The 11,285-nt window shown below is 46.7% G+C and overlaps 1 protein-coding gene across 1 annotated transcript; it reads left to right on the top strand.

The window, feature by feature from the left end:
* Positions 1 to 700: 700 nt before the first annotated feature.
* LOC120977068 (torsin-1A-like) lies at positions 701 to 10,712 on the top strand. Its single transcript, XM_040404828.1, has 5 exons — positions 701 to 928; positions 2,524 to 2,777; positions 5,313 to 5,488; positions 5,980 to 6,107; positions 10,474 to 10,712. The coding sequence occupies exons 1-5, from the start codon at positions 772 to 774 to the stop codon at positions 10,710 to 10,712; spliced, it is 954 nt and encodes a 317-aa protein (XP_040260762.1). The 5' UTR covers positions 701 to 771.
* The last annotated feature ends 573 nt before the right edge of the window (positions 10,713 to 11,285 follow it).

The following is an 11,285-nucleotide window of genomic DNA, read 5'->3' as shown; positions in this document are numbered from 1 at the left end:
TCAGAATGCATCAGTTTGGCTCCGTTCCGCCTCCATTCCGATCTGGAGGCGCACACCAAAACACTGCTTGCAGCGTTTTGGTGTCCGCCTGGCGATGCGGAGCCAAACGGATCCGTCCTGACTTACAATGTAAGTCAATGGGGACGGATGCGTTTTCACTGACACAATATGGTGCAATTGAAAACGGATCTGTCCCCCATTGACGTTTCAATTACACTTAGATTTTTTTTTTTTTACTAAGTTATGCAGACAGATCCGTACTGAACGGATACCAGAGTTTGCATTTATAGGTGCGGATCCGTCTGTGCAGATACCAGACGGATCCGCACCTAAAGCAGGTGTGAAAGTAGCCTAATGCCGTCAGTTGGCAAACGTTTTGCCGGATCCGGAAGGCAGTTCTGGAGACGTAACTGCTTGCCGGATCTCTCTGCCACAAGTGTGAAAGTAGCCTTACACAATTTTATTTTAATGTCTATATTTTTACTTATATTGATTTAATTATATTTTGATACAATAAATATCTGTTTTCGCTACAGTTCCTGGTGATTGAGTTCCTGTTAATATGTTTGAATTAGTCCTCATGATGTCGGGCTGTCTTTATTACACGGGCAGTGATCTGGTATTAGGGGAACTGCTAGGAACTACAGCTAAAAGCAGATTTGATGGTACAAAAGTAAATGAAAGTGAAAGGGAAATTAGATCTAGATCGCCTCATGCTCTCCGGGGTTGTCACTATATACTTGGATCTTGCAAGAAAAGTTCAGCAGAGCTATGAAGTGGCTACAAGATTTATACCAAATCCTTGTTGTTGTCGCCTCTTTAATAGAAGACCGTATCTGGCCGCCATGTGATCGCCTGGCTTGTTATATGAGTGGAGTGCCCGCGAGCTGTGAGTGCTGTCCTACAGAGGGAGTCATCAACGTCACAGGTAACAGTCCCTGCAGGGGAAAAGAGGACCCCTACAATCAGTGCATTGGGGTGGGGGTTAGTCCCCTTAAAGGGTTTGGCCCATCTGGGACACTGATGGCATGTCAGTAGCAATAAAGATAGGACAGAGAACAGCACGCATGCGCAGGCACCCTACATTTACCGCTATGGGAATTTCAAAAATAGTCAAACGCTCAGCTGTTTTTGGAAGTCCTGCAGTGGTGCGGTGGAAGCACGGACACCTCTCCAGTCGCCTGCTATAGGACTGACAAGCCGGAGCTCAGTGATTTATCAGAACTCCCATAGAAGTGAATAGAGAACATCACTTCAAGGACGCCAGACACTGATGGCATAATCACCAATGGCTCCATTCACTGACAGCAAGAACTTGAAAATAGTGAAGTGAAACACTATCAGGGTGATTGTGCCAGGAGGAGCTGAGGTTACAACAGGGGATGTGTATTATTACATGGCGGTAAGGGCTTATGCAGATGAACGTGTGCCGCTCGTGCATCCCGGGGAAGGTCCGTGTGGCTGGCACAGACAGATGCCGACCCATTCAAGTGATCTGTCCGCACTGCAAAAAAAATGGAACGAGTTCTATTTTTTTTGTGGTGCGGAGGCATGAACAGAAAACCCACGGAAGCATGCTGTAGTGCTTCCGTGGGGTCCGTGCCTCACCGCACCTTCCAGATTGCAGACTCATTCAAGTGAATGGTTCAGCATCCATGATGCGGGGCAAAAACGGCTGATGCCTGTATATTGCAGATCCGCAATTCCGGCGAAAGGTCCGCGTGGCTGGCGCAGACAGATGCCGACTCATTCAAGTGATCTGTCCGCACTGCATAAAAAATGGAATGAGTTATATATTTTTTTTGTGGTGCGGAGGCATGAACAGAAAATCCACGGAAGCACGCTGTAGTGCTTCCGTGGGTTCCATTCCTTACCACACCTTCCGGATTGCAGACTCATTCAAGTGAATGGGTCAGCATCCATGATGCGGGGCACAAACGGCTGATGCCTGTATATTGCAGATCCGCAATACGGGCACCGGCCAACAACAGTCGTGTGCACGAGCTCTAATTCAGATGTAATACATATTTGCCAGAATCGGAGCCGCCCATACAGAGCAGCTCTTCAATTTGGTTCACAGAGGTGATGGGGGACGGGACTGCGCGCTGTAATATCCAAATGCCTTACGGTTGCCCAGACGGAAGTGAAAGGATCGCTGCCCATTGTCACAATCAGCCATATTGACCATAGGGTTCACACGAGCCATATATAAGTTCTGAACAGGATCGTTTGGGCGCCAAGCACTAGGATTTCTATAACATGTGTGAATACACCCCGGGATGAGCTTTCCCCAAATCCCACTGTGACAGCAGGAGGGTTGCAGTCGATATTACTTTGCCGCCTGCACTGTAAATGTACATCCTGGTGCAAGAAGGGGGTATTCCCATCTGGGACATTGATAGCATATATCTAGATTATAGCCAAAGGCTGTACGTGTGCCAGGCCACACCGCTAGCCAGCGTAGTGTTTGCGCCCTGTTGGCACCAGTCTTATCGATATCAACATGATCATCTATTCTTCCAGGTCTGCAGTATGATCTGGACACCAAATTATTTGGGCAGCACCTAGCCAAGGAGGTCATCATCAAAGTAATGCAGAATGAAGAACGTCTCAAACCCCTCGTCCTCTCCTTTCACGGGCTGACCGGCAGCGGCAAGACTTACGTCAGTCAGATTCTGGCCAAACACTTTAATCCAAGGGGCGCCAAGAGCAACTTTGTGCATAAGATCGTGGCATCGGCTGCTTATCCTCATAAAAGTCAAGTGGAAACATACAAGGTAATGGATCTACTGTATTACCTAAATCCTGTCTAGGGGTATGTGCACACGGGACGTAACTTACGGCAAAAAAATCTGAGACAGATCTATGCCAGTCACCTGCAGATTTGCTGTGGATTTTTATTTGCAACGTGTTGATGAGATTTCCTAAAATCTCTCATGGTGCAGATCTGTTGCATCTAAATCCGCAGCGTTTTAGTCCTGCGCAGACATCCCCAAAACTAGCTACCGGCCTTGGTAAATTTCTTTACGTAGATTTCCTATTTCTTTTTCACAGATCAGTGATTCACATCAGTTTACTGTCTGTGCTCCTCACGACATCACACGGTCCATTGTATTTCATATATGTATTCAGCCATCCGTTTTTCCCGTGGACCATTGTTCCATAGGATGTGTGCACTACTGTGATCCGTTTTGCGGTCAAAAAGTTTCTTGCCAAGGTTTCTTATGCATAAAGCCAGCTTTACATTAGACTGGCATGAAAGGCAGGAAACAGTGCAGCCCTGAACTTCATCTGCACCTAATTACTACCTAAATGGCGTCCCACAACTTGGCGACGGTCCCTGTCTTGACTAAGTGCAGGGGCCTAAACCTAAGTGGGTAGAGAGTAGAGTATTAAGAGTAGTAAGAAACCAGGAATGGATCAGAATCCAAAAGCTAAGTCAAATACACAGCAGAGTAAAACCAGGTGATAAGGTCAGAGACAAAGTCAGCAGGCAAAGACAAGGTCCCAAACTAGCAGAGTCTAATACCAGGAGGTCACGTCAGTAGCAAAGTCAAAGAAACAGGCAAAAGGTCAGCGATTCAGAGTAAGGCCTCCTGCACACGAACGTAGGTGTCCCGTTGCCGTATTGCGGACCGCATATGCGGATCCGCAATACACGGGCACCGTTCCGTGTGCATTCCGCATCACGGATGCGGACCCATTGACTTCAATGGGTTCACAAATCCGGAATGGTGCAGAACAGAAGCACGGAACCCTACGGAAGCACTACGGAGTGCTTCTGTGGGGTTCCATTCCGTACTTCCGTTCCACAAAAAGATAGAGCAAGTTCTATCTTTTTGCGGAACGGGCGGATCACTGGATCCGTCCCGGAGGCCGCATGAACGTTCTCCTGCATTGGGGACCGCAAATTGCGGTACCAATGCACGGAACGGAACACATACGTTTGTGTGCAGGAGGCCTAACAAACACAAAACTAGCTAGTGAGGCAGGAATACCAATCACAGGCAAATGTGGCCAGCAGCCGCCTGTTTAAATAGCCCTCAGGAAGCATGTGAGGCTAGCGCTGAGCCTGATTGTTTCGGCGTCCTTGATAGGTTGGCCAGCCCCACTGTCAGCAAGGTTGGTTGCCATAGCAACAAAGCGACCCTGGAGGCGGTGCCATAGTGAGTCTGGACGCACCGCGGGTGGTCAGATGGGTAAGTACGTGACATAGACTCTGAGATAAGGAGTGGCATCACCAACCCTGCCCTGATAACCCATCACCCCCTAATTGTGCTTTATGTTTGGTATGCATTCTCTGCCTTTTGTAAGTTATCTGAGTCAGTACAATAGAACTGTCTGTCATAAGTGCCCAGATAAATAGTCGGTGTAGTTAGAGGAATAGGAACATATCAACTGTGGAAAGGATGGAGTACAAGCAAGACCATAACCAAACGGAGTCACTATAGGAGCCTGGAAGAAGCATGACTCCACATTAAGTGGCCTTTAGACAGGGACACACTATCCATGAGGCAAGTTGACCCTCCTACCTCAGGAAGCAAAAAGGCTAGGTGCACACCTGCCCTTAGATGCATGGTCCATACAGTAACCAGTCATTTCCAGACGGTGCCCAACTAGTATCCATGAAGCTGCAGATAAACGCAAGTTATCTCCACCTGTATGGATGCTACCACCTCTGCGTCTCTGACTGGATTTTTGGTCTGTTATAATGCTTGCGTCCAGTGATTATTACGAGGTTGCTGCTGACACACCATTTGTCAGTCCCCAGCATCCACATAGTGCCATATGTCCTAACACAGAACCATATACTACCCTCCTCATGCCAAGAAAGGCCCATGTTGAGGCAGTCTTAAAAAAAACATATTGTGGCCCCATAATGGCAACATCCAGAGTACCTTAGTGCATCCACATTGTGCCCAGAAAAAGCCAATGTCCTGAAAGAACAAAAAGTTGCTCACATGGACCGAAATGGTTTTCAAAGAGCGCCATACTTGGCAGACAAAGTCCAACATTATCCACTTGCAAAACGATGCCTCCAATCACCTGCGGTTTTCCTTCTCCCCCTCTTTTTTTTTTTTCGCGCATATGATTGCAGGAGTTCCGGTTATTTACAGATCATGATCAAGAACCTTTACGATTCGAAACATGTCGGTCTGACGGGAGGTGACGACCACTGCTTTGTATACCGATTGCATCTACGATGGAATAAAGATGATGCAGCGTTTTAACCTACTACGTGCTGGACGTTTCTTCTGTTTCAAAACGATACCTACACTTTGCTGAAACCATGGCTTTATCTTTACTGACAGGACCAGTTGCATGCATGGATCAAAGGGAACGTGTTACGTTGTGACCGCTCTATCTTCATATTTGATGAGGTTGACAAAATGCCCGTAGAACTCTTACACTCCCTGATGCCTTATCTAGATTATCATGACGACATTGGTGGCGTGTCTTACAGAAGGAGCGTTTTCATCTTTATGAGGTAACCTAGACATCTAAAAAGTTGAACCCTACAGATGGTCAATCTGAACTAGGAAGAGGCTGATACCTGGACAGGAGCAGTGCTGCGTAGAAGAAATGCCACCCTCAGTGGAATACCCTTCTTTTATGTTTTAGCTTATTTTGGGGGAGCAGGTGAAAAACCATCAGTCTGGAAATTCTGGTGGCCAAGAAGCACGGAGTCTTCTCTCATGGTGGCTTTATGCTTACCTAGCTGAAGTCTTCGCACTATGCTCTGCACCAAATTTATGTTTTCCATAGAGGGTGATCTCCAACAGCTCCAACGATGATCAGCCCACCATATACATAGACTCACAGCCCAAGTCATTCCACTCGAATGGGACCATATTGAATGGCTTGACATTTTCATTAGCTACTTGTCTAGACCATGCTCTTAGAATGTTACCAATTTTCTGGATTAGGTCAAATTCCATAGTTTCATCATTCTTTATTCCTTTGTGTTTCATATCTTAGTAATACTGGAGCACAATTTATCTCTGATATGGCTTTGGAGTATCGGAGGCGAGGAAAGAAAAGGGAGGAGATCAAACTCTGTGACATAGAAACTGAATTATCTTCACATTTGCTAACATCAATGAAAAGTAAGTATGGACAAAATACATTAACCCTTTCAATGGGTTGTGCAAGAATGGGGGAGGGGGGTGTTTTGGCAAACCCCTTCACTTGGCTGGACCTCTAAAGGAAAGCTTACTTACCTGCTTCCTGGATGCAAAGTCCCTATTCCTTCTTCTCCAGGCCTGCCATGGTCCCCTCGATGTCAATATCCGGTTTGACATTCCCGCAGCCAATGACTGGCCATGACGGTGACCAGTTTCCCATGCCTCATGTGACCATTTTTCATAATGTAAGGGGAGCCTGTCATTGCTGCAGCCATGGATTGGCTGCAGAGTTGTCAAACAGGATGTTGACAGCAAGGGAGCCCAACAGAGCATCGCAGGCCTAGGGGGGAGAAGGAGCGGAGAGCCAGGTAAAGGTAAGCTTGCCTTTACAGGTCCAGCCAAGTGATGAGGTTTCCCCCACCCCTTCACACACACACATTTAAGTAGAAGCATGCAATGGTGATTTCCTCATCTCAAACAATTTATTGAATCAAAAGCCAACACCAGTGGTGGGTATACCATCACAAAAATGTCACTGTCTCAATAACTTGTCATGTTGCTTTGAGCATCAATTACAGCTTGACAACGACATCTCATGCTACAAGGAGACTTATGTGTGCTGAGGCATGGCATCCCACTGTTCTTGAAGGGCGGCCCTCAGGTAATTGAGGTTCTGGGGTACAGAGCTACGAGGCCCTACACTAGGGATCGACCGATATGGATTTTTTAAGGCCGATACCGATAATTTGAGAACTTTCAGGCCGATAGCCGATAATTTATACCGATATTCTGGGTATTTTTATTTTTGAGAAAAAAAAAATTTCCTACACAAATCTGCTGAAAATTAATGTTTATTCTTAACGTGTATTTTATTTTTGCAAATATTTTTCATTTATACTTAATATTTTTGTGTTGTTTTTTTTTTACTAACTTTTAGCCCCCTTAGGGACTAGGACATCACACTGTCCCTGCTGCTCTGTGCTTTGTGCACACAGCAGCATGGAGCTGAACATAGCAGCCAGGGCTTCAATAGCGTCCTGGCTGCCATGGTAACCGATCGGAGCCCCAGAATTACACTGCTGGGGCTCCGATCGGAGGAGGGGAGAGGGGATCCTGTGGCCACTGCCACCAATGATTAATACTGGGTGGGGGGGCGCACTGCGCCACCAATGTTTTTACTATTGGGATGGGGGTGGGGGGCGCACTGCGCCACCAATGATTAATACTGGGGGGCAATGGGGGGGGGCGCACTGCGCCACCAATGAAGATAAGTCTCTCATTCATATACAGGAGGCGGGAGCTGGCTGCAGAATCACATAGCCGGCTCCCGACCTCTATGACATGTAGCTGTGATCCGCGGCACCTAAGGGGTTAACTACCGCGGACCGCAGCTACCACTCAGAGGTCGGGAGCCGGCTATGTGATTCTGCAGCCAGCTCCCGCCTCCTGTATATGAATTAATGAAAGACTCATCTTCATTGGTGGCGCAGCGGCCACAGCCCCTCCCCTCCTCTTGTCTTCTCTCCTGTCATTGGCGGCAGCACAGGGGGAGGAGACACTGCTTCCTTCTCCCCTGTGCTGCGGAGGGAACACAGAGAGCGCTGAGAGCAGCGCGTTCTGTGTTCCCAATACATTATCGGAATATCGGCAAAATAGATGCCGATACCGATAACGGTCAAAATCCTGAATATCGGCCGATAATATCGGTAAAACCGATAATCGGTCGATCCCTACTCTACACAGCGACTCAGCTGTTCCCCATAGGTTTTCAATGGGATTCAGGTCTGGAGAAATGGCAGGTAACTCCATTTGAGGCCCCCCAGTCTCCAGCAGCCATTCCCTAATGATGCGACCTCGATGAGCTGGCGCATTGTCGTCCATGAAGATGAAATTAGGCCTGTGTTGCTCATGCAGAGGTACAATTACTGGATTAATGATGGTCTTCAAGTAATATGGGCTTGTCGCTGTACCATTCACAAACTGTAGGGCAGATTTCTATTGACTAGACACACCTGCCCCCACCACCACCACCAAACACTCGTCTGGTGACAACAGTGGCTGATGATGCATAGCGCTCTCCTTGACGCCTCCAACATCGCTGGCGGTCATAATTTCTGCTAAGCGTGAATCAACTTTCATCAGTAAACAGCACTGAGTCCCAGTGGTCCCTCATGCAGCGTAGATGCTCCCTGGCCCATTCAAGATGATGACACCTGTGCCTGGTGGTGCGGTCAGGTACCCTTGCAGGTCGTATAGCACACAGAACATGCCGATGTAAATGGTTTAGAATGGTCTGACGTGACACTTGGTTGCCTCTCACCTCCCTTAAATGTGCCTGGAGTTGTGTGGCATTCATCATCCGGTTCCGCAGGGCATTGTTCACAATGAAGCGGGCATCAGTGTGGGAAGTGGCCAAAGGACGTTTCTGTGACTCTTCCAGTCTCTCTGTATCTCTGAGAACGTCTGAGAACATCCTGCTTGAAAGCTCGCAATGGTGAGGTACTGTTGATCAATTGTTAGGTGTCGTCTTGGTCTCATGATGTCGAAATGTGAACAGCAGGATGATGAGGAGGACTGTTTAAATAACAATTTTAATTGAACCAGGAAATTTATTGGGCGATTCATGGTTTAAACACCTGTTGTGAATTTTGCCGTTAAAGGGATTCTTTCACCTAAAATCACCATTATAGAACACTAACATCAGGGTCTCTATTACATTCCCCATATTAGAATGCTACCTTCCATATTCCTGTCCATCGCCGATTTTCTCAGAAAAACACTTTTATTCAATATGTTAATTAGCTTCTGAAGGTGCCCACGGGCGGCGTTCATCCAGCCGTTGCCCAGGCCCCTTGTCGCTTTTCATACGAAACCCCTCTCCTTTCACCCCTCTGGCCCGCCCTAGGTTCTTCTGATTACGTCCTCCTCTTAGTGAGAAATCCAGCACCAGCGCCGTTCAACAGATTCGCCGCGCCTGCGCACTTCATTCTCCATTATGGGCAGAGGCACAATGCCGGCTAGATCGGGATGTACGGGCCGGCACATGCGCATTAAACGCTTTTGTCCCGCTGCCCATATGGGGAATAAAGTGCGCAGGCGCGGCAAATCTGTTGAACAGCGCTGGTGCTGAATTTCCCACTAAGAGGAGGATGTAATCAGAAGAACCTAGGGCGGGCCAGAGGGGTGAAAGGGGAGGGTTCAGTATGAAAAGCGACGAGGGGCCTGGGCAACGGCCGCATAAACGCCGCCCCGGGAAGCTAAATAACATATTGAATAAAAGTGTTTTTCTGAGAAAATCGGTGATGGACAGCAATATGGAAGGTAGCATTCTAATATGGGGAATGTAATGCAGATCCTGATGTTAGTGTTCTATAATGGTGATTTTAGGTGAAAGACTCCCTTTAAGCTCATTGTTAGAGAACAGCAAGTTGTGCAAAAAGTACTGAAACACTGAACAGTTGGACATGTGCATTCAAAAGTTTAGAGAAGGTCACATTAAGTTCACCTGTAAAGGTTAGGGGGCATTTTAGGTTCATCCAAAAATTTTACCCACAAGCCAAATATCCCAAACTTTTTGTGAGTAGTATATGGTCATTCTGTACTAGTGTCATATAAAAGTTATATTTACATATGTCTGCTTTACTTTGGACAGCATTTTTTTTTATTTATTTCAAAGACTTACAATTTTAAATAAAATTTTTAAAAAAGGTTGATCTTTTTTGTTTTGCTGGACCAAGCAAGGTTTGAAAAGGCACAAGCCTTCCAGAGGGTAATTTCTGAAAATTGCACCCTTCAAGGTATTCATATTATGGTGTAGTGAGTAGTGTGAGCCCATGCATTTTTTTTCAGGAATTGATGCAAAATAGGTGTAAAAAATGTAAATTCTGTGGTCCTGATTTGTCGTTTTTGAAAAACTCTGTGTGAGGCATACAGGTTTGACATATGACTGGCCCATACACTTGAATGGAAGTAATAAGCCATATGACCGATGAACGTGATGTCACTGGCCTAGCAAAAGGTTGTGGCGCTCTTCAAACAATTGATCGTCGGGGTTGCCTGATGTCGGACCTCCACCGATCCCATACTGATGACCTATCCTGAGCCTAGAACATCAATACATACCTCCCAGAAAACCCCTTTAAATGACTCAGGCTGAAAGGTCCCCCTGCCCATATGGTGACCCACCATTCCCTGACCATACATAGTTTGCTCAACAGCTATTTCTCTTGAGATTTCCGTGCACACTTAGCCGACGGTCAGAGGAACATGGTCAGCGTTCTCTTCTTAAATATGGAGGTGATGTATGGGGTATATTAATGTGATTTTGATGACATGTTTCTATCCACAGGTGAATTTTATGACTGCGACCTTATTAAAAGAAAAGTTATTGACATCATTGTGCCCTTCCTGCCTTTGGAACTGGAGCATGTGGAGATGTGTGTGAGGGCAGAACTGAAGCGAAGAGGAAGAACAATAGATGAAGAGGTTGTTTCTAGAATTGCCAAGGACATGCGATATTACCCCAAGGGGGAGAACATTTTTTCTGACAATGGCTGCAAAAATGTGCATGTACGAGTGAAATTTTGAATAAACTAGAGACATTTATTCCACTCTTCTGCCCCAAAATGCATTATTTTTTGACTTTTCAATAAAGATATCCTTCTATTTGACCATTCAGGTGCAAGTGGTTGGTGCTTTCCACATTTAACATTGCACCATAGGTTTATATGCCCTGTAACCCTGAAAGGCTTGTGGAGGCGACTAGGATACTGGAGTTGCTTAGTTCTGTATTCTAGATCCGTGTGGTGCAGATTCCAAATATGCTTGTGCGCAAGCGCGAGCATGCGCAGAGATCTTCAGTGCGATGGATGGGTCTGCTATGAAGCTCTATGTGCTAGGCCACAGCAGTCCTACGTTGAGGGATTGCTGCACGGAGCATTTGTACTGTCAAACCCACATGACTTGAGAAAATTATCCATTTTAAAGCTCTGATGGCTACACGGCGATCACGAAAACAGGGGTCACGGAGTAGTGGAGCTCGTGTGGCCACTGCTCCATGGTGCCTAATGGGGTTTTCCCACTAACAATACTTATTCCCTCCCCACATCAGGGGATACGTGTATGCAGGGGTGCACCTAGCCTTTCTGATGCCTGAGGCGA

Source organism: Bufo bufo, chromosome 8 (genome assembly GCF_905171765.1).
Source record: "Bufo bufo chromosome 8, aBufBuf1.1, whole genome shotgun sequence".
NCBI lineage: Eukaryota > Metazoa > Chordata > Amphibia > Anura > Bufonidae > Bufo > Bufo bufo.
Note: the sequence above shows the minus strand (reverse complement) of the source record. Positions and strands in the feature narration are given on the sequence as shown.

Coding starts and splice junctions, on each gene's coding strand:
- LOC120977068 (XM_040404828.1), top strand. CDS start 772: ATGAAGTGGCTACAAGATTTATACCAAATCCTTGTTGTTGTCGCCTCT. Junction 929..2,523: donor GGGAGTCATCAACGTCACAG/GTAACAGTCCCT, acceptor CTATTCTTCCAG/GTCTGCAGTATGATCTGGAC. Junction 6,108..10,473: donor TTTGCTAACATCAATGAAAA/GTAAGTATGGAC, acceptor TTCTATCCACAG/GTGAATTTTATGACTGCGAC.